This window comes from Leptosomus discolor, chromosome 5 (genome assembly GCF_034619465.1).
Source record: "Leptosomus discolor isolate bLepDis1 chromosome 5, bLepDis1.hap2, whole genome shotgun sequence".
In the NCBI taxonomy this organism is placed as follows: Eukaryota; Metazoa; Chordata; class Aves; order Leptosomiformes; family Leptosomidae; genus Leptosomus; species Leptosomus discolor.
The window spans coordinates 48164776-48192180 of NC_141395.1; the positions used below are offsets into that span (position 1 = coordinate 48164776).

Genomic DNA, 27405 nt, shown 5'->3' on the forward strand with positions numbered 1-27405 from the left:
ACAAATATCTAGAACTCTTCATTTGCTCAAGGTTAACTTTAGGATCTACAACCAACATTTTCTTGAGTTTCTCTTGCCTAGAAATAATTTTATCATCATCATCGATTCTGAATTCAATAACCTGGCTTTTTCTTCTAACATGGAAAAAGATGCTATTAGTCATTTCTCCTTTACTGCATAACTATTGATTGTTCTATTATTTCTAAATAATAATGAGATTCAGATTCACACTCATCTGAATGTATAGGTTTAAAACTCCTCCATTTTCCGATGAAAAAGAGTACAACTTTTCATGTCACTGTAAAATTCAAGCATAGTTAGAAGTATGCATTTTAAAACTGTTTATATTTTGATGCAAATTGCCTGGTTTTAGAGCTCAAATCAACACAGAGAAGAAAATTAAAATGAGAGATTGTCTAGACTGGGTCAGCATCATGTCTCCAACAATAGTGCAAAGCAGACCTTTGGGGAAGAGCGAGAGTGTAACTCCCAGTACTGCCCAATCATCCACTGAAGTACAACGAACATTGTTGGGGAGGAGGGGAGGAATATATACACACACACACATACAGACATGTATATCTGCAAATATATATCTACAAGCACACAAAATGCACATACATACAAACACTAATACACACACTAACACACTTTTGTGTTTACAGATGCAATAGGGATTCATGTCTCAAAACTCTGTCAGTATCTGGCTATCCCTTCCCAGTTTTCAAAAACCATAAACATAAAGGACTGGAATATTTGTTCCTCACTCCAGTCTGGTGTAGTGGGTTCTAGCTAGCAGATTGTATCCAGATGAAGATTTGACAGAAGTGAGCTTTGCCTGACTTTAGCTTGCAAAGCTCAGCACTAGGAGGCAAAAGGGCAGTGAAACTGAAAAGGTTTCTTGCAGTACTCACCGAGCTGTTCTCTACTTCTTTTTCCACTGCTGAATGTGACTCATTATTAGCTGGGTTCTTTGGTGCAGCAAATTCTGGTTTCTTAATTTTTGTGTCAGGTTTGTTTTCTTTGGCATCTGGCTTACCCCCAGATCTTGCAGGACTTGGCTTCTGTGAGGGTGGTATCTGTGCAAGTGTTGATGGTGATGGGTTGACATATTCATCTTCTTCCCTGAGCTCCTGTGGAAGCACTGTTGGATTCATTTTTACATAATAGCCATGATAGTGACCATGCAGCTCCCCATTCTCTGTGCTGATGGGATTGTGATGGGCTGAAAACTTTGGCTGGTGTTTCACAGCTACTTCCTCCTTCATTGGTGCTTTTGAATATAAAGGCTTGTTAATTGTGGGTGTTATATTCTCAGTGGCTAAAAGCTTTTTTTCTTGACTGAGTCTTGCCCCAGAAGTGGAGCTTTGCCTTTTCAGTTGTTTTGAAGGAGAAGGATCAGAAGAAAGGGGAGGACTGTGCCTTGGACTTGCTTCTGGCGTTCGAGGGGGTGTAGTACCTTTTCGATAAAAGTGAGGTGACTCTTTTGGGGTAGATGGTTTTTCCTGAACTTTTTCTTCAGATTTTTCTTTCACCTCCATGCCTTCTTGAAATTTTTGTTTGATGTAATCAGGGCCTGAAAAATAGTGTAATAGAAATATTATGGCTAAACCAAAAATAAGACATCACAGTAAAATTATTGCATTGGGATGTCAGACTGGACTGCCTTGCTAAAATTCTAGCGGGGGCAGGTGTTACCGAAAATTCACTGGCATCCATAGCGATTTAGTCTAAATCGCTCAGTAGTTGAAGTTACTGTACTTTTTGGTAATTGTTGGGACTACTTACTAATTTAGCTCAGTCACTTTAAGTCTTCAGCTTTGCAAAGGGCCGTGGGACATAAATTGTCTCTGAGTGAAGTCTGAGGGACTGAAGACTGACTGACTTTACATTCTTTCTTTTTCTGAGAGGCATATTTTGAGGTATGCTTAATTTCCCTATTTAACTTCTACCCTCATGATCATAGTATCTGTTTGACATGGAAGTAATTAACCATCAGAATGAAACATCTCTTCTGCCCTTATAAACTACAGGAAATAGGGTTTGAATCACTTTTTCTCCCTTTGTGTGCATGTTAGCTTGTCTTATATATACATATGCGCCTTGAACTCTCACACACTCGCTTTGTTTTCCTAACCTGATCAATTACTGTATGAAGACCCAAATTAACCATTCTAGTCATAATACAATTCTGCTCAGAAGCTAGGAAGACAAATTCTCTCACATTCACTAGGGAAATAGCTACAGAGCAGCCAGAATGAAGAATATCCTGCCCCCAAATCCTACCTAAACACCTATGAGCACATTCACCACCAGGACTCATTTATCAAGGTGCATTTCTATGCAGCTTTCTATATAACAACAAGCTGGCTGAGATGCTTTGCTCCAGGTTTTGGTTGTGTGATTTAACAGTTCAATGCTAAGACTTGAGCCAACACTCTGTTGAAGAAACAAAATTGCTGTAAATCTGTCTGTACTGTGGGCAGCGGTTTTTATTTTTCTTCTTAGAGGCCACATCCCAGATTCCAGGATCATGTCCCCTAAGAAGTCAGAAGTTGGGGAGCTCTGTGAACAATAAACTGCAACAATCTTTCTTTATGTTCAATAATGGCTTCTGCCAAACTTGTTCTCCCCTTCTATCTTTGCTAGCACCACTACTTTCCTTTGATTTTTTTTTTATCTTCTGTAAGTGAGTCTTATCTGTGTTTTATGTCATAGAGAAATTCTGTGCCCAGGGAAGAATGCCTGCACACATTTTTCTGCTTTTGAGTTTAAAGGAGGCTCTAGCTGTGTTAGGCAGATACAGTGTTTTTACAGATGCCAGAAGCATATGCATCACTACACAGTGCTAAGATGAAAAGAAGGAAGAGTAGTATGAAGTTTTTGGAAGTTACTGAGTCATCTGGCAAGTAAGCATTGCTGAGAAGAATTACGTGGCATGCAGCGTCTTTTGAACAGGAAAATCATGTTTTTGGCATCTCTGAAAACCAGGGGTGGCAACAGGGAGCTGTTGAGAAAGAAGGTTGGATGTAGACAAGCCAGGATTTGTTCTCAAATGACATTTGAAGAGGAAGCTTTGAGGAGTTAAGCCTGCACAGAGGGAGAGGACTAGAGGCATGGTTCTTATGGCTTTTTATAATCTTCCTGGTAAAAGGGAAAGGCAGCATAACACAAATTAAAAGTCGCCATATATAAAGTTACAGTTATGATCACCAGTCACAAAATTCTCCATCATGTAGGGGATTTCCTTCCATCTTTGCTGAGATGCATAAGGTAATCCTGAGGGTTTTAACATGCATGAACTTTGCTTTTCTTTTCCTTTCTGGGATATAAAGAGCAATGTAAAGAGAAAAGGAAAGCTAAAAGAGCTCTGCCTAACCCTTAAGCCCAAGCCACGGAGCTGTCAAATTGCAATGATTATTTATGATGGACACATCCACATTCACATTACCTTGCTCCTTATGACTGCTGTGGTGAAAGCATCCCAGTTTGAATACCATCTCTTCAGCTTTACAATGCTGCTCAAATGGCACCTGCTCTGTTCCTCATCTATCTAGAAAATTCACACCCTGTGACAGCTCTCCACTGCCCAAGGTATGTAAAGATACGACTTCTGCTAATATCTGACAGCACTTGGTGGACTGAAGGCACTTTCATAAGGAGCACATCTGGACCTCAGAAATGTCACCCCTCTTCAATGTTTCCGACGTCAACTAAAAGCCTCCCAAGGCTGGCCAGAGGGCTCTCTCCTCCTGAGACCTCCAAACTGTGTTGGAATATCTGAAACAAGAAGGGAGCCAGGTTTTGGCTGCCCATGTCTACACGAGAGACTGGCAGAGTGAAAACTAAAAAACTTAAACCAAAAATACCATCTTTAACTGGAGCTTCCCAAAGAAGTTAAGTGTCAGCAGGCTAACAATGCCACTTTTTTACTGGGTATTTGGCACTATTTGATGCTACGTGAAAGTGAGCCCCACCAGAGAAAGCTGTAGCCATCTGCATCCAAGTAATGTCTGAGGGTGTCTGACCACACATGCAGCAATTGCCTTAGCGTAACACAGCAGCCCTCCCTCCCACCCCCAGTACATCACATATGGCCGTTAGAGACACATTCCTTGCCTCCAACCTTGCCCGGCAGGTCTTTCCAACACTCAAATTCTTGGCTCTACGCTGAAGTTAGCTTTGGAGATTGTCCAAAGTTCATTGGACTTTTTTTACAAATATTGACTGTATTCAGTACAATCAGATTATGCACCTGTCTGAACCACTGACTCCAAGTAGCAAGCATGCAGTTCCTGCTCCCTTCTGAGGACTAAGAATACTTATTAGAACTTACCTTGTCTGCTTTGTTAAAAGCATTATCTAACACTACAGGCATGGGCAACAAAGTCCTTTTTCTTCAGCATAAGAGCACTCTGTAGCACGAGTTTAAAGGAAACAGGGCCAAGTGAATTTGGGAACAGAGTCACTAACTTCTGATCCTATAAGATCTCTCAGCTGCCTGATCTTAACGAGGAAGAGAACAGGATTTGAGGGTGGAAAGAAGGTAAGGTGAGATTATCTGTCCCATAAATAAGCATGGAGTTCTGTTCATCAGTTTGCAGTTCAAGCAACCAGTAGATATATTGCTAGACACTGTATGTCTGAGTGCCTATGGAGAATCTGGTCTGGAAAACAGAACCAAGAAGTGTTTCTAACCAAGTAAAGATAAGCTTTCTTTGTGGATGAACCTGTGTGTTTTCTTGTGGTGACATGCTGGCCCTGCTACTGTCGGTTCAAAATTTACACACCTTTGCTGGCGGAAGGTCAGCCACGGGGCGGTTTTGGCTCACACAGCTCTTGGGATGCCAGCAGCTGGATGGCACCATTAAAGTGTGAGTTAGCCAGTATATGGGGGGAATAGCCTCTGAAAGCCAAAGGACTGTGTGGATGTGTGTGACGTACGCATGCAGAGTCTCCTACTGTCTGCTGGTCTGCTTGAACAGCATTTCATTGATGGCTGTGGGGTGAGGGAAGCTTTGGTTTGGTTGCAGACATACTCATAGTTGTTCTAAATCTAGAATTTCTTGTGGAGTTCTTGTGTAGTGTGTCCTTCCTCCTGGAAGGGCTCCAGTAAGTGATGTGACAGCATGGCCAGCCCCGTAAATGAGAAGAGAAGGGTGCCTTGGTTCTGCCACAGCACTTTTAGAGAGGTGACAGCTGCATGTGTTCCCCCCTGGCCTGGTGAGGTATACATGTTGGCAGCATGGGGCTGTTCCAAGTTTTTGGCTTGAGCAGTGTCTGAAAATGTCATCTTGCAGGACACTGTAAATGCACCCAGTGTTTCCCAAAAAGGCTAAGAAGAGACCTTGTGCCTTATCAGCTCAGGATGAAATCCGAAGCTTGAGAGGGATTGCACAGCGCACCTGGGACAGTAACGAAAAAGGTGTAGATACATTATATACATGAGCTTCAGGTCATACTCCTGCCTATTCAATCCAGGCAGCTTCACATATTTTTGCCGCTTTGTGAAAAAGAAAAGGTAACGATACGGAAAAAGGGTGGGACTGAATGAGGATGAGCTCAGGAAGTGCTGAAGGCACTAGGATTCCTTGTAACAGTAGGGCTGGTGATCTTTCAAGGAGCAAGTCTGGACTCCATAGTCAATATGCTTGAGTCACCTGCCATAAATCTCATCTCCATAATTTAATGAGCTTTTGCCTCATTTTAGTATAATAATTTCTATATTCTTGAAATTATTAAGTTAATGCTTCTTTTAATGGCAAAAAGGACTTCTGTAGTAACATATCAACCAAATAAAAAATTCTGATGTTTTGTGTCAGGACTGCAGGACAATGCATTAAGTAATACAAGAACACTTCTGTAGCTTTCTAATATCATAAAGTAACAGAGTAGTTAGTAACTTACAGAATAAAAATATACTCAAGTACTGAATTAAAAACATTATTATCTAAACTAAAATATACTATATTCTAGTACATTGTAGTTCTGTATAGCAGTCTTTTCTCTAAGAGTTAATCCACTCCACCCTACTGTTTTGCAACTTTCCATGGACTCCTGTATGACCTTGGATACGACCTTATAACATCTTACTTGGTGCACACGCAAAAATACAGTATGCAGGGGACACTCAGGTTTAAAAGCTTTTCCCTGAACCAAAATTGTTTAAGACAGGGAATTTTATTGATATCCACAAACAGTTTACACAGGAAATATTTTCACGGTGCCAGATGCATTCCTTCTTAGAAGCAATGCTGTGAGAAACTCCACTAGGACTCCACTAGAAACTTCACTCTCTGGGAGCAGCAAATATGTTCTGGGAGAGCAGGTTTCTCTGAGCTAAGCTTGAGACACTGCGCAATACAGATGAGAGCCTCTCACCATACTATGACAGAAGATTTCTATTCCTGCAGCTCTGGGCTCGCACCTGACTGAAGTGGGTTTCGGTAACACCCTACAGGTAAAGCACAGGCTATAGGACTCCAGCAGCCTTTTTGCCCGGGTGTCTCCAGTCCCCATGGTGGATCGGTACTCCCAGTTGTGAACTGGTTGGCTGCTGCGCAAGAGGTGAGAATCCTCCTTCCCCTTTTCCCCTCCAATTTGTGAAGGCCCAGCCACAACCTTTAAATCAGTTAAAAGTGATTTGGATGGAGGGTACTGTAAGTATATACCCTGTGCAAAAATGCTAATTTGGGAATTACCTGGCATTACCAATGAGACTATGGTTAATTAGGCCATCATAACTTGCAAAACTGTATTTAAAACCTAGAGGTTGATGTGTTCTGTACTGTAGAGACCAATTTTGTTCTTCAGACACGTCCTCTCTATTTGTTTTTCAGAGGAAAATGAAAAACATGGCAAACCCACCTTCTTAATATATGGAAGTAGCATTTAGGCTCTTACTCTGTGCAATTTTGCAGTAAAAAAAGGAAAAAAAAAGAAGCATCTCCTGAAGAAAAACCTCCCAACTTTATGAATAATTTAAAAACCATTTATAATTTCTTCATGGTACTTCTTTGACTTGTTTGTCCTCACAGCCTTACCACTCTTACAATTCAGGAAAAACAAGCATTTCATACTACAATTTTATTAGTCTTTTGAAAGTAAAAGAGATTGCAATGCCACTGTTGCACGCTCTAGAATACTTAATATAATATTTAAAGTACTGTTGATGCTGAAATGATGTGATTCAATTTCAAGGTATATTAGAAGTAATTATTAGGTAAGCATGCACTTATTTCTGGTTTTTAAACTAGAGTACACATTATGCGATGCAATCTGACCACCTTTAGTGCTACATAAAGAGTTAAAGACTCTCTCTCTATATCATATATATAAAGACTATATAAAGACTAACCCAGGTAACAAATGACATTATAATTTCATGATTACAAGAAAATTTATGTTGCACTTACAGATAAATTCCACCCATAAAGCAGATACTTCACCCACTAATTTTGTTTACAAATATGAGTTGTTAGCGGAAAGACTCTCAACCTTCACTGCAAGGTTTACTGATTGTCTGTAGGGTAATGGTGACAAAACTATTTGCTCAGTCAGGACACTGAAGTCTATATGCAAACCTTCCAGGATGAGAGGCCCCTTTTCACTGAACTACTGAACGCTTCTATAAAAAAGAGAGAATTCCTGCTCTGAAAAGTTCCCAGTCTGTAAGTACAATACACAAGACAGCAAAAATGTTACACCAATAAACCATTTTACAGATGGGGGAGCTAAAACAAAGGGAAATCATGACCCAAAGTGCATGCTTCATCTGAATAATGTCTCTGCATTCAGTGGTCAGTTGTCAAGAAAGCACTGTCATGCTCAAAGCTTTGCTAAATCTTTAGTGAGGTGATAGCCTGAAGTTGCACAGGAAGCCTTTGTCAAAACAAGGAACAGAGTGCAAGTCTTCTGAGTAATCAAAAGCCAACACAGCACTTGGGCCATAAGTTTGTCACACACCTTATTACATGTCACCTTTCTGGAGAAGCTGAGAACTGACTACTGAATCAGAACTCAAAGACTGTGAAGAGGAAACAGTAAATGCTGAGTAAATTTCTTACTGCACATTATATCCTAGCACGGATCCAGGGCACAGTATCATTGAAGCAAAAGCTGATGTCTTTTGTGTTTAAATGCACTGTACTAAAAAAGGAAACTATTCAGTTTGGTGTTGGTTGTACAGGTTGCTAAATACTGTTCAAGAAATAAGCCTGTGAAAACCATCTGGTTTGTTATATTCTGATGTGATTGATGGTTTTCTAATGTATCACTGTTGGCAACAATATCTATGCTCTCATACTGAGATTTATTTGCTACTCTGATGAACTTTAATAAAACTTGGAAAGCCTGGTGATCCATTAGAGGATCGATTAATAAAGGATCTTTTTTCCTGCAAGCATCCAAAAATGCTCTTACGTTAGGATTTTTCAGGCTAGGACATCTATTTTATAATAATGTCTATTTTATAATAACACCTCAGGATGGTAACTGTAGGTGAAGGAAATAAAATTAATCGTTTATCAGTCTGTTAAAAGAAGTGATTCAATGAGTCATTATGAAAGTGCAAATAACTATATTTAGTAAATTTTAGAAAGATAGGGTTTATTATTATTGCTTCATTGTGGAGATGTGTAGGGGGAAGAACTATAATTAATGTCATTAGTACTTCCTCTTTTTATTCTTATTTTTCTGAAGGTTATACTGGTAACAGGGAAAAAAAAGCTTTTAACTGCTAGGCTGCTGGCTTGAATTCAGCCCAAATGAATGGAGGGTTGTGCAATGTCATGTGTAAAACATGTTGATGAACTCAGCGGAGCAGATATATGGTTATGGTTTTAGTAATGTTTGGCAGCCCTGTCTGCCATCTTGGCAGATTGAACTGGGACTGAATGGGGCTGAAAATTAACAAGTGAGGATTACAGCCATAGAGAAATTGATGGATATAAGGCAAGGTGCTTAAAAAGGCATAGGGCTCTGAGAAATCACTTCTGCCTGACTTAGACATGAATAGGCTAGGCTAGGCTAGGCTAGGCTAGGCTAGGCTAGGCTAGAATAGAATAGAATAGAATAGAATAGAATAGAATAGAATAGAATAGAATAGAATAATTTCAGTTGGAAGGGACCTACAACGATCATCTGGTCCAACTGCCTGTGTGATTCAGGGCTGACCAAAAGTTAAAGCATGTTGTTAAGGCCATTGTCCAAACGCCTCTTAAAACACTGAGAGGCTTGGGGCATCAACCACCTCTCCAGGAAGCCTGTTCCAGGGCTTGAACACACTCTTGGTAAAGAAATGCTTCCCAGTGGTTGTTTAAGAGGTTCTCAACCCTTCTGATGGATACAGTGCCCCAGCAATAGGGCATGGAACGGTGTAGCTACTTCATGGTTGGGTCAATGTGCAGCAAGGTATGTAAAATTTCTGGGCACCTGACTTGATTGCCAAGTTGGAGGTGGGATTTCCCTAGAAAGAAATGCCTTACGCCTAGTGAGGCATATATATGTTATTAAGTAATTCCTTAATTCAAAATGACATACGTAGGCCCTGTTGCCCAGTTTTGGCTGCATCTGAAGTTGGTTATGCCAGCTGGAATAATGGCTCTCCTTAACTGTACTTGAGAATGCTTTAGAGAGAAAAAATCACACATTTGCTAAAGTTTAAAAATAAAGCATGTCACAAACCAGAAAGAAAAACTGAAATGGAAGGGATTGTTGACACTATCTGGTGAGAAGTAAAAGAAACCCAAGTCTGGATGCCTGCTTTAACTTTCAGCCTTTGATGACAACTGCATTTCGGTAAGGTATGGTCAATATTTTAAACGCTATAAGCAGCTTCCCTAGCAAGGGGCAAAGAAAAAATATCTTGCCTGGATTAATTTTTAAATTCCATCTGACTGCCTCACAATATTTTCCTCTTTTTCTGGACTTGATAGCACTAGCATGGAAATACCATGGCTGCCTAGGAAAGTAAACTACAATGTAAACAAGAGGGAGAACAGTGCATGTTCTGCATAATCCAAAAATACTCTAAAATGTAATGTATACTATTTGGAATGCTTTGTAATCTTTCTTAATTCACTCATACTCCCAAGTCCTCATTTCCTCCTCCTCCCTCCCTGAAAATACCTTCCCTTTGCTGAGATTTTCTGCAGCTTACTCTTCTAGGGCTTCTCAATCTGTTGTTAGCATTGTTGCTTCCTTCAGCTGTACTCCTGGTAGCCCTTCTTCTGCTACTGCACTGGAGGCAACACTGAAAGTAGCATGTGCCAACAGTTACTTGCTCACTAGATCCATGAATGTCATGGAGAATGATGCCTATATGTATTCATTTTATGGAACTGTTGTGATTTGATCTGGCAGCCTGCTGTCCTTCAAATCATGTACTACCAACATGACCTAAAAGTTAACACAAAGATAGCAAGTAATGTGATATTATACTATTGCCATATCATTGTTCTATGATGTAAAAGTTAGAATACACAAATCTGCCACCTAGGATTAACTTTAAAAGGTAGCATCACTGAATAAAAGCAGTTTTTAATGCAGCCTTAAATGCAACCTTCCCTTCTTGCTAAGTAAAGATAAGCACCTACAATAGGTAATCACTGGCAGAAATTGCTTATTAAGTGTCTCATGCAGAAGAACCCCAAACATACAAATTCTTGTATATCAAGGTTGCCCTCACAACTACTTTATCTCTTCTCAGGAAGCAGTTTTGTGCAGTATCATAAACAACTTCCAAGTAGCTTTGCTAGAATACTTATCAACCATCTTTAAAATAGCTGCCAGTACTTTATTTTCCTGGTTTTGACATTGATGAAAACGACAGTGTCTTCTCGAAATCCACATGAAATGCTTCCTGTCACGGACTAGAGAGATCAAGGGTGCCAAGTTACTTATTTACTAGCCACACATATGGAGACACGCATACACTTTGGCCAAACCCAAGGCTAGTTCTTTATGCCTCTGTGTTTACTCTGTTCTGATGTTTACACAGCACAAGAGAACTACTGGTGTGGCCTGGGAACTGACGACTTTACTGCTACTCTCCCTGCATTTCACCCAGGTACTTATTGCAAAGTATACGGCACTATGTTATCTCACAATGTTTCTCGAAAACATCAATATGTCCACTCAAGGACACGGACTTGAGCTGCTAGGAACAGCAATGGCAACAAAAAAAGAAATGGACTTCCACCAAACAATTCAAATCATATGCAACATCACAAACTCATGAGTCTAGCAGTAGGACTACAAAACAGAGATGTTAATGCAATTCCCATCTGTACGAAACCCAGACTGCCTCTTTCTCTCCCTTCCCATCAGTTCCTCCAAATCTGAAATGGAGTCATCATACCATTAACATATCTGAATATAATACATAAACAATGTTTTTGTATTTTGCATTTTTGTATTCTCTAATAAATAATTTAAAAATAATTACAGATAAAAGAATCCCTAAAAGTAAGATTTTCTTGTTCAAAAGGTTTCTAAATGCATCATTATAGAGTAGACATACATACACTGAAAGATCTGAAGGCAGGAAAGAATAGACTAATGAGTCTCAAAAACTGCCCGCAGGCAGCACTAAGTAAGAACAATGTATTCTGACTGTAAATCCGATCTGTGCTCCACTTCTGTGACTACTTTAGTAGGTGACTGAAGCAGCTGTGACATTTGCAAAACAGGGCACAAATTTCGTAATTGTGTCTGCATAGTAGATTACAGCATGCGGGCCCTTATATTTTTGGATTCATTACCATCAGAAAAATGTAACAGACTTGTCCTACGTGATTGACGGCACTATGAGTGCTGCGCAGCTCTCTAACTCCTCACTGGTACATCAGCTTATGGACCAGCAATCTTAATTACAGTTTGCTTTACTTACCCTAACTCTCTGTTGGTGAATACTGACAGAACTTCAAAAATATTTGACAAGATTAGATGGTGTTGCATATGGCTCCTGTATATAGGACAGGCTTCATTTTTCCAGGCTAGATAATATATACACTGTATTCAATGGGAATGCTCCCGGCTAAATAACACACAGACTATAATCTCCTTGAATGCTTCTGAGCCTGCAGACTGCTTAATAAGAGATAATTGAGAAGGTAAATTTTTAGCTTTTTCACAGAAAATCTAGAGCCTACTTTACTTCAGCTGAGCTGCACTGGGGCATTAGGGAGACTGAAGCCTAGTGTCAGGGTATGTTTTACTGCTCTTAAGAACAGTACATGAACCTCTGATCACAGGAACGTTTTTCTGAAAACTAGAAAAAAACCCCGGGAAAATTTAGCAGACTGCAGCAGTAGTGGTTTTGAGCTCCTTTATATCTATCATAAAGCACAGGCAGAAGTGAAAGGCTGTAATTCTGTTCTCATCACAACTGCATATTCTCTGAAAAGACGAATTTTATATATATAAAGAGACTGTTAATGTGGCATATAGGTGCCTTTACTCAGTAGAATCCACACTTCTTTACATTTCTACCAGCATGTCCGCATCTTTCTGATATGACGATGCCCAAAGTTACACACAGTATTTCAGATTCAGCGTCACTGGGATCATGCACAGAAGGGACCATTACCCTTCTCCTCCATGATGTGCTGTTTCTGCCTGGAAGAGTATTAGCTGCTTCTCCTGCTGTATCACATTTCAAGTGCATGGCTATCATCCTGCTCCATGGGAGTTTGGCAACCGACCTCAACAGGAGCAGGTTCACATCTCGTCTCCATCTGGCTGAGTCTGTCAGCCCTTAAGGACTTCTCATAGCACTTTTGAGGAGCAAGTCACTGTCTTCAGTTTCAATAAGAAGTCTGACAATTCTGTGAACTAGCTCGCATTTGGTGAGTGATCATTGCTGTAAATGCATCCACTTTCAGCTATATGTGGAATGTTACTGAGAACTTTTTCATAGAGTTGTAGAATCATTCACATTGGAAAAGGCCTTTAAGATCATCAAGCCCAACAGTTAACCTAGCACTGCCAAGCCCACCACTGTCTTTTAAATACCCCCAGGGATGGTGACTCAACCACTTCTCTGGGCAGCCTGTTCCAGTGCTTGACAACCCTTTGGGTGAAGCCATTTTTCCTGATGTCCAAACTAAACCTCCCCTGGTGCAATCTGAGGCCATTTCCTCTCATCCTATTGCTTGTTAGAGTTGTACTTTGTTCCGGCTTGCAACATACCACTTCGCCACTACCTGCTGATTTAAATAATATGTTGTTCACCATATTATACAACTATGCAACATACAACCCATGATATTTGGCTAGTCATTAGCGAAGACTCAGATGAGATGATTATTAATTTCCTTGTATCTTTATCAGGCTTATTTCTCTGCCATTTTTCACTTCCATCTATTATTTTTTTTCTCATCAACAACTTCCAGTATTCCTACTGTAATCAGACAGGAAAACTATCTAAACATACTTGATTCTCTTTTGAAAACATTACAGACTAGCAACCGTCATGTCTTGGTTTTTAGCTGAACAGGAAAATACGCTATATTTGATTAAGTTCAGTATCAAAACTGAAACTTAAGTTGCCAGCCATGCTCTACATTAAAAACAAAATACTTATGGCTCTTCATACTTATTGTTCTCTTAGTATATTCTCTCCTCTTGCAATGCAGTCTTGGGTTTGCCTTCCTATTCCACATCAAAAATTTTAACATAAGCATCCCAGTTCCCAGTGGACGCTCCATTAATAGACTGCACAAGTTGTATCAGATACATTGCCTCTTGGGCCACATACAAACTGGAGGAAGCAGTAGTTTTTTCTTCCTTGCATTTGATTGTCTTTGCAGAATTTGATATCATATACTGAGAACATCTTAAAGAAAATTTCTTACACGAACTAACTCTCAGCCTCCTGGTCCATCTGTCCACATATGCAGGTTTACATAGACATTAGAAACTACTGGAATTACAGCAGTTGCTCTGCTGATTTGTATCAAACAGCTTCAGATTAAAACTGCAACTACTTCCACAAACAACTTGAAATAACCATAAAATAACATGATTTAGAGATTTTTAGGAGGAGAAAAATATCATTCATAACTGTCAGATGCTTTTCAATACAACAGTATTGCTCTTTAGTAAATTTAATAATGGAGTCAAATTTTTGCCAAAGCTCTTCTAACTTTTCGCTCTTTTAAAATCCTTATTTGCCAAAGAAACTGCCTGCACTTTTTCGCTGAACACCCTTCCACTCTTCCACTAAAGAATAAAGCAGATTCTAGGATATGCATCCAGGGCTTGGGTTCTAGATGCCAGCACTTCTTATGTCTGTGGAATATGTGCCAAAAAGGCTTAATACTGGGAAGAAATGTAATATATTTATGTCACCAAACAAGCAAAATTACATTTGAATGATTTAGATGGGCAAAGTAACATGGAAATAACCAGTTTTAGACTCCACTGATTTTAGTCACAAATTTAGATACACATTACTGCCTTTACTTAAACTCCAGATATTTCAAAGGGATTCATGATTATATGATAACATTAGACTTCATGGTTTTAGAAGTTTCCTTTATCCCCTTGTGTTTCTAGAAAAACTGCTTTAAAAGTATGAAATTGAAAGATGGAAAAGCAGGAGTAAAATAGAGAGACCCCAAATTTAGTGCTTTTAAAATATATGATTACATGAATTTTCTTGGAGGGTAGAGGGTTAATCCAGTATTTTTTGATATTCAGGAACAGTATTCATTAAGCTGCATTGCACTTCTAGCAAAATTAATTTCTTCTATCTAGCAACGGAATCAATTAAGAAGCTTAAAAGTGTGAAGTGGGCTAACAGAACTGACTGCTGCACTACAAAAGCCAGAACTAGAGAAATACAACAATAAATTTAATTGTGGTAAAACTAGGGCATGTGATCTGCTTTGTCTTCCATCCTATTCTGGCTTCTTTCTCAACTTATTCTTGATCTTTTGTATTTTAAGAGAAACCACAATCATCATGCCACTTACCATTCTGACCCCACATGTGTCATTTCTCCCCCTCCACCTCTGTGCTCTAAGTTTCAATTTCTAAATTCGAAGTTTGCAATATGCATTTACTGCTCCTCTTTTCTAAATCTAACCCATACTCTTCACAGTTTGGCAATTGCCCCTGACAAAATACCTTCTGCTCTTCATTAATACTTTTTGAGAATCCTCTGCTGATTTCTTAGTCCTGTCTCAGTATCAGTACACTCTTCTCATCCTCCTTTGACACAGCTGGCCATTCTCCTCTTCTGGAACAATTCTCCTCTATTAACATCTGTGACTCGTCCTTTTATTTCTCCCTCATTTTTATTTCACTTTTAAACTACACTTTCAAGGAAGATAATCTCAGATTACCCTGTTCTTGGTCCTTGTACCTTCTCTTTTTACAATCTTCATCCTGCTTAATGTCACCATACAAAAAAATTGAACTACCAATTCCATGCTGGCTGTCTTTCAGTTGCAGGTTTGACTCCTGTTCAGATTGTGATCTTGGCGAATAACTGTTGCAAGACTAATAGGTAGAAAACTTCAACTCTTCCAAATTCTCAGCATGATCTTCTACATCATACTGAACAATACTACATTACTCTACATTACTCAGGTCTATAATCTGACTAACATCTTCCTTTTTCAGTTCTGCGTTCAGCTCTGTAGCCCTCAGTGTAAGAAAGACATAGACCTGCTCAAGCAGGTCTGGAGGAGGACACAAAGATGAACAGGGGGGCTGGAGCACCTCACCTGTGAAGACAGGCTGAGGGACTTGGGGTTGTTCAGCCTGGAGAAGAGAAGGCTCTGGAGAGACCTTATAGCGGCCTTCCAGTGCTTAAAGGGGGATACAGGAAAGGTGCAGAGGGACTCTTGATCAGGGAGTGTGGTGGTAGGACGAGGGGTAATGGTTTCAAACCGAAAGAGGGGAGATTTAGATGAGATATTAGGAAGAAATTCTTCACTGTGAGGGTGATGAGACACTGGCACAGGTTGCCCAGAGAAGCTGTGGCTGCCCCCTCCCTGGCAGTGTTCAAGGCCAGGCTGGATGGGGCTTGGAGCAACCTGGTCTAGTGGAAGGTGTTCCTGCCCATGGCAGGGGCGTGGGAACTGGATGGTCTTTAAGGTCCCTTCGAACCCAAACCATTCTGAGTCTACAATCTATCTCTACACTCTCTCTAAGTAAGTCTTAAGCTTTGCAGACTTTCTTGGACTAAAATGATGTACATGTTAGCCATCTATTTCTCTGGTCTTGACAAATGTAGAATGCAGCTGTGAAGATTATTTTTCTCTAATGTTCTACCCTTTCCTCTGGAATACATCTCTTGTTCCCCATTTCCTATAAAAACAACAGCAAAAAAAAAGACTACAGCAGGCATTAACTGCTTATGGTGAAGTAGTACAAGGCAATGCAACCAGTAGAGCTGTGGAGATGTGCTAATGTAACCCATATCAGATGTTAAAAATATAACACGAGAAACCTAACGTTTTTCAACACAATTTAAGCCTTCAGTAGTGTAATAAAATCCTTTCAAGATACATCACTGCACTCTAGTGAAAATTAGCACTGTAAGGAAAGTTCTCACAGCATAGACCTTGTTAGCTGAATTTCAACATGGAACAATTATTTATGACACAGTTATAAATAAGATTTATAACGGAAATGTTGACAGTGTGATAATACTCTCATGTGAGAGACCCTACTTCATCCTGTCCTTGGCTGATGGACACTGTGACAGACCAATACAGAAATCTACTGGAGCAGACCAACAGCGGGTAGGTTCTGTGTCCTGAAAGGAATGGTTCTTTTTGGGATCAAATGGATAATTTTGAACAGGAGAAAGGGGGCAATTAAAACTCTAAGGCAGCACTGACCTCTTTCTCTCAGATTATACGTGTAATTAGCACTGCTGTGATGGCAGCTCAGATAGGTATATCTAGGCTAGAATTCAAGAAGCTACTTCAAGACAGCAACATAGCCAAGACAGCACTGAAGCTAGGCCAGGCTAGTTGCCTGTCTGTCTAGCTAGCTTTATAATCAGATCCTGTAGCCTTTACTAGGCAACCACAAGTTGTATCTAGATGCAAATTAACTTACTCAGTACTTGATGGAAGCCTGTGAAAATTACAGTGATTGTAACAGCTTTATCTCTCTACAGGACACTGGGTCTCTGTTATTGGTTTTAAAAGTTAATTTGCTCAAAACTAACTACACACACACACTTTTTTTTCTAAGGAAATCATTTGGTTATGTGACTCAAAAGTATCTTGGAGAGATTGAGAAAGTATCCTGAAGAATTAAAGCTACTCCCTTGCAACCTCTCATTCCTTTGCCTTCTCCCAAGAAGGCGCTCTCGTCCCAGATGAATGGATAAATGCTGTGGAGTGGGTTGAGCAGTGGAGCAGGATGGGTGCAGACTGCCAGCAAGCTGGATGGGCCTCAGACTGGTCAAGAGGAAAGATGTGGAAGGGTGGAGGCATCTGTACCTAGGGCTTGGCAGCTCTGATGATGTGGAAGTCAAGTTGTGAAGACTGGTATGACAGGAGTTGTAAAAGGAAAGGGGAGAACAAGAATAAAGCTTGAAATTGATATCTTTTCTTTTAATGCTTCTCCTTTCTTTGACTACTAGATACAACAGAAGTGCCTTAGGATATTTCTATAGGCTCTGGCTTCTCCAGAGTTGTGTAGACAGAGGATGGAAGCAATAAATTGTATATAAAAGATGCCATAGCAAGAATCCTGACAACAGTTGTGTGAGGATGATGTAGCCATATGTCGAATAATTTCAGAAAATGAACAGGTTCTTGTATGACTAAGAATAACTAGTGAGCTTCCGTACACTTTAAGGCACAAACTGATGGCATGGCTGGTAACTCTAATCAGGCAAAATGCTCATTGTAGTTGGCTTTTTAAATAAAAATATCTGGCCTGGTCCACATGCATTTAATTAGCACCAGGCAGAAATCTCTCTTTCCTGTCCATATGGAGTTTGCATGTTGTGAACTGGAGGAGGTGGAGATGGCAGAGAGGAGGAAGATGGGAAGGATTTGTTTTCTTCTGAGGCTACAGACTTCCACCACTGGTCAAAAGAGAATGTAAAACACAGTTGCTCTTTAAGGCATTAGAAATTGCCTTATCATAAGGTTAAAGTGCATATTTCTGAAACTAGTGATGTTCTGCATGTTAATACTGATGCTGTAACAGTAATCAAACATTACAGGAAAATATACTGGTAAAACCTGACAAATTCTTATTCTTTTCATTAGAAAACCTTTGTTCTCTGCTCATGTATTTCACATAAAGAAATTCTGTCCATCTCTTTAGAGAGCATTAGTTGACAAACTGCTCCTTGATTTCTCTCATGCCTTCTTTAGGACGTCAAAGGCTGACAAATTGTTCTGGTGAGCTATGTATGTTCATCTGGCAGCTGGTTGGCCTGACAAATAATCTGCCATAAAACAATTCAGAACTGAATTTCCAGACCTTAATTGCTCCATGGTACAGTGCCCAGACTGCTCTTACCCTGCAGCAAAGTAGTTTTACCCCTCTTTCATTTAATCAAATGTTATTCATTCAAACTGAATGAAAGAGCAGTAACTATTTGCTGCAGGATATATACACACACAGACAATTACGGCTCAGCTGTCCAGTCTGTGCAAGTTCATACTTTAGCTTACCTCTAGTGTGTTCGCAAGACTATATCCTAGAGATGGCCTGTGGAATTCAGTATGAATGGGTAAGTCAAGGCATCCACTGATCTTGTGCAAGACTAGAACAATATTCCCCCTTTTTACTGGGTGTCAAAAGCCGTTTGTTTCTGTTACACCTTTGATACAGCACTCCCATTAGTCATTCACCCTTCTCTAGGTTTTAATAAGAGACAGAAAACAGCGTTTACTGTTTTTCTCTAAGCAAAGACAATCTCAAACTGTCCCTGGATGACTCCCTTGAATGAGGATATGACTCAGGTTTCATTTGTTTCCTGTCCTGGTATGCTCTCTTTTGACACATCTACAAGCTTAGTGATGCCTGAAGGAAACAAACAGGTTAGAGCTGGGATTTCTCAAAATTTGTTTTATGTGATGATAAAAAGGCCTGTAAAGTATGGTCTCTACTATAAAGACTGTAACATTTGTTAAATCTACAAAATGTATAGACTTGTGGGTAGAGCTCTGCAAAGTTACACCATCCCCATAGCCGTTAACCACTAGCCAAATCTTTGCCACAGCAAAAGTAGAAGCAGGGTCTTGACTGAGACTAGCATGAATAAGCTTAGGGAAAACAGTTCCCTGTAACCTTATAAGTCCTTACACCATGGCACTGACTTTTCCAATCATACTTGCCTTCCTTATAGGCAAATATTAATCAATTACTGGGAAAGCTAAATCTCCAGATTTCTATGGTACCTCAATATTCACGATTCAGACCGACATTATTATTCTTACTCAGTGGATGCTACTTTGCTTCCTACCACTTTGTTGTCCTTTCAATCTCCTTTTAAACTACACTACAAAGCTAGAACCTCTTGGCAGCTTCTGATGAATGTCTTAATGGACATAAAATGAACATACAGGCTGCCCAGAGAGGTTGTGGAGTTTCCTTCTCAGGAGATATTCAAAACCTGCCTCGGTATGATCCTGGGCAACCTGCTCTGGGTGAACCTGCTTTAGCGGGGGGGTTGGGCTAGACAACCTCCAGAGGTCCCTTCCAGCCCCCACCATTCTGTGATTCTGAGAAAATAGAAATGTGAGAGAAAATAATTGGGAAGTAAGAACTGTCATGGTACAATGAGTGATGAATATCCACCGTAATTATAAATTATGTGTAATACTGGGCTATATGGCCCAGAAGGTTGCTGTTTAAGAACCTGAAATTCAAGAGCTTTATAAAAAGATTTTCAACTATTTAAACAGACTTAGACCACAGGTAATGCAAAGATCACTCATTAAGACAGAAAAAAATGCTTAAGTATTGTTTACAGACAGGTATTTGTATTTCACTTTATTTTGTCTCCCTTTATTTCAAGAGACTTGTTGATACACTACATACGTTTATTTGTTGCTGACAGCACGCTTGTCTACCGTACTAAGCAGTTCAAGCAATGAGAGAAAAAATTACACTTTCCCACAACAACTTATTTTCAAGACAATTTAGCAAAATGAAAAGCTTTCTCTTAACTATAGTTTCAGAGACTGAGATATAATACTTATTATTACCTTTTAGTAGCACTAACAGAAACTTATAAAGGTACTGTAAAAATAACAAGCTCAAGCAACAGAAGAAAATCAAAAAGTTGCTGTTAGGAAGCAATAATGATTACCTTATTTTCATTCAAACATAGGAAAAACGCTATTTGAAAAGCAGATATTTACTGCTGTTTGTGTGAGTGAATGTAAATAGTTTAAAATATTTATCTATTTTATTACCACCAAAGACAAAAGTTAATGCTAACATTGTCCAGGAACTCATAGCATGACACTTGGGAATACTTAAATAAGGAAGTATGTGTACAGGTGAGTCTCAGGGTCAACCGGTACCACTCAGAAAGAATCACAGACTCATAGAATGGTTTGGGTTGGAAGGGACCTCAAAGATCATCTGGTTCCAACCCCGCTGCCATGGCAGGGACACCTCCCACTACACCAGGTTGCTCAAGATTCCATCCAACATGGCCTTGAACACTGCCAGGGATGAAGCATCCACAACTTCCTTAGGCAACCTGTGCCAGTGCCTCACCACCCTCAGGGTGAAGAACTTCTTCCTTGTATCTAGTCTAAACCTGCCCTCTCCCAGCTTCCAATCATTACCCCTCGTCCTGTCACTGCAGGCCCTTGTAAAAAGTCCCTCCTCAGCCTTCTTGTAGGCCCCCTTTAGATACTGGAAAGCTGCTATAAGGTCTCAGCTGAGTCTTCTCTTTTCCAGCCTGTTCTTGTAGGAAAGGTGTTCCAGCCGTCTGACCACCTTGGTAGCCTGGACTCGCTCTAATAGCTCCATGTCTTTCTTGTGTTGTGTTGTTTCAGAATGTATCCGAAAAAGCCGTTGTGAACACTGAGGCTAGAAAGTATCTTTGACATGACAGTATCTGAAAGGATCACAATGATGTATGAATCTGGTGTTTAGATGCAGCTTATTTGGGTTAATTGAAATTTAGTTACCATCTTGGCATCTTAAAGTTACTTATGCAATGGGAATGGCAATTTTTTTTCCCCAAATGTGTACAAATACGCTGTATTTTACCATCCTGAAAATAATCAGGAAATTTAAAATTTAGACTCCAAAAGAGGTATTTATCTTTTGATAGGTAGCTAACTGGTAGACATTTCCACATAAGGAACAGAGTAAGTAAACTCTGAGAAATGTTTTGTTACATCACTGTACACAGGTACAGCTGCGTTTGGGGAAGGGATACAAACTCTTCCCTGCTGTAACTGGAATAAAATTTTCAAATAAGAAGAAAATAAGAATTACACACCTTCCCTCTCAAAATCTCAGCCAATTTGTCAGCAGGGAAGTAAAAGATGACACCTAACAAATTCTTGATCTGGGGGACTTCTTGGCGTCAAATTTCACACCATCAGATGTTTGCATTTGCTCTCGAGTACTCTAGACATTTCTTTATTTCAAGGGTTTGACAGCTTTGAAATACCATCATTCCAAATGCTTTAATTCCCTCTTACTGCCATTCTCCGTCAAGCTTTCCCTTGACAGGGTTCCTGTTATTAGCTCTTTGCATGGCTAAGCTTATGACTTCTTAGCTTATGACTGGTAAGATGAACTGCTGCTATAAATTGGGAGTTCACCAGTTGATGGAAGAATGAAATAATGAAAAAAGAGAAAGACTTGGGTATCATAGGAGTAAGTATGGGCCACTAATAAAGTCCACAGGAGAGGCTGTATTGAGGTCATTTCCAACAGTGCAAGGTACATACTGATACCATTTTAAAGCTAGTAAATTCTTACTACTGGAAATAGTTCTGTTGAGCTTTGCCTACAGCTCTGGACAGCCATGTTCAAGAAAGATGAATTTATAGCGGGATGTGTTCAAAGGCAATTTGCCAGATTGATAAGGGCAATGGAGATTCTAACCTGCACGAGGTGACCAGCCCTTGCCTTAAGCACTAAACAAATAAAAAGACTGCCCCAACCCTCCCAAACCCAAACCGCACAGATTGCTCTCTACAACTGAATACTTAGACATAAAGAAAAAGCCAAGTATTCTGTAAGTAACTGATAGTAATTGTTTAGTAACAAGATATATATAGTGGTCATTTATACCAAAAATTGAAGGAAATACGTGGATTGTTAGAAAATGTTCTTTGATTTTGCAGGTCATGCTATTATCCTGCATTCGCCATATGGGTACATTTAAGGATAAAGAGGTTTGTGTCTGAACCAAGGATGTGCAGAAGATGACGGTAAATGAAAATGAATCTCAGAGCTATAAACTATATTAGCATACAAGTGAAGGCAAGTCCTTGAAAAGTAATAACAAGATATGACTCAACTCATTTGACAAGTGAAAGAACGGACAAGACTTCTGGAAAGACGTTAAATCAGCAAATGGATTATTCCATTTGATCTATCCAATCTTAAGCTAAAGAGCAGTACACAAAAATCTTAACCTCACGGGAAGGCACCAGAAAAACAAAACAAAATCCACTTCGCTTCTTTCTATAGCAACTTTCCAAACCACATGACAGGTGAAAGTGGGTTGCAATGTTGATATAGGTGACACAGACTTAATTTTATGCTATCCTGAGTATAGGACTAATACTCCACAGAGCTTCCTGAAGAAGCTACTAATTTGAGCAAAGCTGCGCGCTTGATACTGACTTTTCAACACTGAAATGCTTTTATACAAAGCTATTGTCACCAAATGATTACAAATGAAACCAAAAATTTCCTTGAGCAATGTACACTCTTCATGACTTACAAAGGACCACTGTTTCTATATAAATGACAACATGCAAAACGAATCGACTTTTTAACTTAGCGCAGAACCTTTTCACTGCAATAAAAAAACCCAAGCTACAAAGAAAACCAAACTATAATTACCTGGTTGGTAGAAATTTGGTGAAAGTTCTCTGGCAACTGCTCTTGCAATATCACATTCCTGGCGAGCAGCCTGAGCGGCCTGATCCGCAGCATCAGCTTTAGCTCTTGCATGTGCAGTTCTGTACAGAGTAGAAAACAGTTTATATGCAGGGAAGCCTTTCACAAGTTGCATCAATAACGTGAGAGCAAAGGACTACTGTCCTGAGCTACCATACACTATATCGCATAGTGCACTCTTATGCCCACTTGCTGTGAGTAACTGGAAATCAAAGTATTTCAGAATCCACGCATTATTCCTCTCAGTTCTTCAGTCCTGCTCATCCTTGTGTCACGTTTACCTGTAGGTACACAATTTATAGCCCAACCCCACAATTAAAATTTCTAAATAGAAAAAAAAATAGTATCTGACTGAAACCTGGGACTACGATTTTAATACACGTTACCAGAATGTGTACAGAAATGTACAAAAAGCCAGACTGGGCCACCACACTGACTCCTAAACAGTGATCTTTGAGACCAGGACACACGGTGTTCAAGGGGCCCGTGGAATCCCATTACCGCCACAACATTTCAAAGTTAATGCTCAATGCTGTGTGCCATGTAAAATTTTTTGAAGGGCAAAATTTTAGGCAAAATGTTGGCCTAAAAAACTGAGAAATGCCTTCCACAATCAGGCCACATTGAAAACGAATGGGATGGAAAATGTGTTTGATGCTTCAACAGGCATTTGTATAAATAGGGACATAACAGTTTAAAATTCTTGTAACTCACTGAATTTCAAACCCAAAACAATCTGACAAGGCAACTTTTCTGAAGTCAAGACAACAGTTTGGAATGCTTTTGTAAAGTAATCTGCCCTCTGCTTCCATTTTTTTCCTTCTGCTATTTCTTAAAAAGCCTCAAGAACAGGTTGTGCAAGTGCCTCTGATTCCAGACTGTGCAAATTGATAGTTGTGTTACTGCAGGATTGCATCACTGCTTGTCCCATCTTCCCTCCCCACTTCATTTTTAAAACTGTCATCTATCTAAAAATTCCTAACGGCAGTGATCTCTCTGTGCCTTTACAGCATTAGCACATAGCCTAGAGCTATGAAATGGTTCATTAGAATGAAGGGGAAGCTAAACGTGGCAAACCGGCAGAGTTTTGAGCTTCTAGAAATATTAATAACATTTCTAAACCAGATATATTAAATTTCATGGTCTCAGGAATTTTCTCATAACACTAGTAGAAAATTGTCACTTAAGTAAGAAAAAAATTAGTTAAGAGGACAACAGCACCAGCAACTTTTTTCCGATGTGCCTGGTGATACTAATCAACAGCAATCAAATTAATGAAAACTTTCAACAACTTCGCTGTAAAAATTCAGTTTTATTTTCAAGGAATAAAGAAGAGTTCTATGTGGTTTAGATGAAGCAAGAATTAAATGTTAGCATTAACCAGAATGAGTACCAAGAGATTAACAGTATGGCAGACTTTGCATTTCTAAAAGGATGTTTAATCCCGCAGGGTACTAGTATAAACACAGACATAAAAAACCCTCATAGACAGTTTCATCTGTGGTGCCTGGAGAAGATTTATTTAAGTTACATCCTCCCTAAAATGTGTGTGGGGATAAATGTTGAATGTTATTTCAAAGCTTAACTTGTCATAATTTACTGGATAAATATCAGCTCATGCTGCCTTCTTGCAGGTCCCTCTAGGTCTCTGAGAAAAAAAGATAATGAGCAAATAAGCAGTAACACCTTCCACTTGTACTCGGGACGGGGAAAGAAACTGTTAATCAAAACAAATACACTATAATCCCATATGTGTTCCATGCGGTTCATGAATGGTTGTACGGTATGTGCTTGCTTAGTAACAGTAGTCAAACCCGTTCTTTCTCTACAATCATTATTTTCAATTAGATGAGCTATTCTTAGCCCCTGCATAATTATGTCTATGTAGCATAAACTTAATGAAGCAACCCTAGCACTGGGACATTGTTTTGTGAGAGACAATAATGTAGTCTGCACATAGATAAACTAGACACTGATCATTCTTTTGTGATGACAGAACAACCAGACTATGCCCATATAAAAATAGTCTAATACTATTGCCGCTGCTACCATAGGCATTCTAAAAGCTAATATACTAAATGACCAGCATCAGGGAAACATACTGCCGGGACAGTAGAGTTATTTATTGATGCCTGTGAATTTTCTGTATTATTATATCCAAGAAGCAAATCATGCATCCTTTGCAAACATACCGTATCAATTATTTAAGGAATTAAATGGTGACATGAGTAATAAGTCAATGAAACTTTGTCACATGAAGCTGGGCAAAGCGAATCACAGCAGGAAGAAGCCAATGGAACAGAAGGTAAATGAGCACTGCTCTCTGCGGCTGCCTTAGCTCACACCTTTTTTCTCAACTTGTGCTTCCTCCTACTCTGCTGCTTTTGTACTCACATCAGGAGTTCCAGCAGACCAGAACAGGAGCGACTGTTCAGACACGAACGCTGCCAAGGCATGTCTCAGCGGCACACTCGAGCAGAGCCCCAGTGCTGTACGGCCGCTGAGAGACAGTGCAGCAAGAGGAGCTAAATAGGCGCAGGAGGGTAAGGCACAAGAACGGCTTTTATGCTCCTGAGCAGGCCTTCGACCAGCCAAACAGAAGAGTGTGCATGTGGCTGTGCTGAGACACTTCCCTGACAGCTCTTCAGCAACCATCATCGACGATGTAAGGCAAATGTGAAAAGAAGAGGCGAAATGGGCAGAGCTGGTGCTTCTGTACAGAACAGAAGCACCATGCTTCGCCTGGGAACACAGGCTCTTCAGTATTCACATTATTTGCTATTTATTACCCTGGCATTTGGATGCTTTACTGGCTAACTTCAGCAATGTGTACTTTATTACCTCAATTTACAACTGGACATTCAGACTTTTCTGTCACTTCCTGCACACTTACTCGTAAGTGTCAGGTTCAAATAATTTTTCTGTTGCTATTTTATTTCCTGTTTTGTTTTTTTTTTTTTTTATTCTGACTTCCACACTTGATTTGTCTGTATGTTTTCCAAATTACCTGCTGCTTGGTGCTACATTTTGTTTGTACTTGTTTTATTCTGCCTTGCATTGACCCCCCCGCTATCCGAGTGTTATTATGAGAGATTATGGAGAAAGACGTTAGTTTAGAATGACAATCAAAGCACATAATATACAATTTGCTCCATTTATGCTTTAAACAGTTCTGGAACGCCTTCTATACCTTTTGTTCCTGGAGTAATTTTGTCATTGTAAGTTTTGTTTATTATCAGTAATTATTCCTGGAAATTTAAGCCTATGATATACCAAGTCAAAGTGACCCACATTTGGATGACCACCGCCTACTTATGAATTGCTTTTTTTCCCAGACAGCTCTACATCTTTTCCTGCGACAAGAAACTTTTGAAAGAGAAAACTTAACAAAATGACTCCTTTTGTCTCCCCCAGCCAAGAAAAGGACTGTAGTAGGCTTTGCATGCTGTTCTGCACATTCTCCAGGAAGGATCAATCTGAAGTTTCCACAGCAAGACAGAAACTATGCTGAGAAGTAGGCAGCAATCCATAGACTGCAAAATAGTACAGGAAAGTAACGAGTGCTTTGCAATGCTGCATTCAGGTTCTAACCCACAGCAAAGGCCCTTTAATGATTTTTCTTTCAGGTGAACAGGCAGTCCTTCACAAAAAATCATTCTCAGCAACTGTTACACATAATATACATTACTAACGTTTGAACTGCCACGTGTTTTTACATGTCTATCTACTTGAAAGTATCATCCCACCATGAATATTCCGTACAATGTCTCAAACATATGCTTGAAAGCTTTCAAACCAAGTTTTAAACCAAAACCAATTCATATTTAGAGAAACAATCTACCACCGACCTAATGAGTCCAGAGTGGTGGTAAATGCAATCAAGACAGGGACAAAATTAAGTTGTATCTGTGGCAGGAATCAAACTGTACTCACATTGAAAAGGAATCCACAGCCATAGCTCGTGCAGACTGTTGTTACCAGGTGACAGCATGCGGAGTCCTTCTATCTACCTGTCTCTGTTGTCAGTGAGTGAGGGCTGGAGGACCAACGGCCAACTGAATAACTTTGCTATTGTTAGAAATTTTATTTGAAGTGATATGAGAGTCTGATTTTGAAAGAAGCCCAAGCTTTCTAAATGGTGGGACAACAGATATCACTACCGATACCTTTCTTTTCTGTTTTTTCAGGTAGGTAAACATATACATGTCATCTTAGCTACGCTCCAGAGTATGAGCACAGTCAGGCGCTTCTTACAAGCAGTGTCCTCTTCCAGCAATGCAGTGTCCCCTTCCAGCAATACTACCATCAGAT

At 39.7% G+C, this 27405-nt stretch overlaps 1 protein-coding gene across 2 annotated transcripts in view; it reads right to left on the minus strand.

Annotated features, from left to right (window-relative positions):
• The window catches only part of JPH1 (junctophilin 1), an 84328-nt gene that overhangs the window by 7237 nt on the left and 49686 nt on the right, over positions 1-27405 (minus strand). Inside the window, exons 3-4 of one of the 2 annotated variants that reach the window (XM_086465518.1) lie at positions 23038-23156; positions 930-1576 (exon numbers count right to left, since the gene is read on the minus strand). In XM_086465518.1, coding sequence (XP_086321644.1) covers positions 930-1576; positions 23038-23156 — 766 coding nt within the window. Of the gene's footprint in view, positions 1-914; positions 1577-23037; positions 23157-27405 lie in introns of both variants that reach the window. The other variant, XM_086465517.1, reaches the window with a different exon arrangement.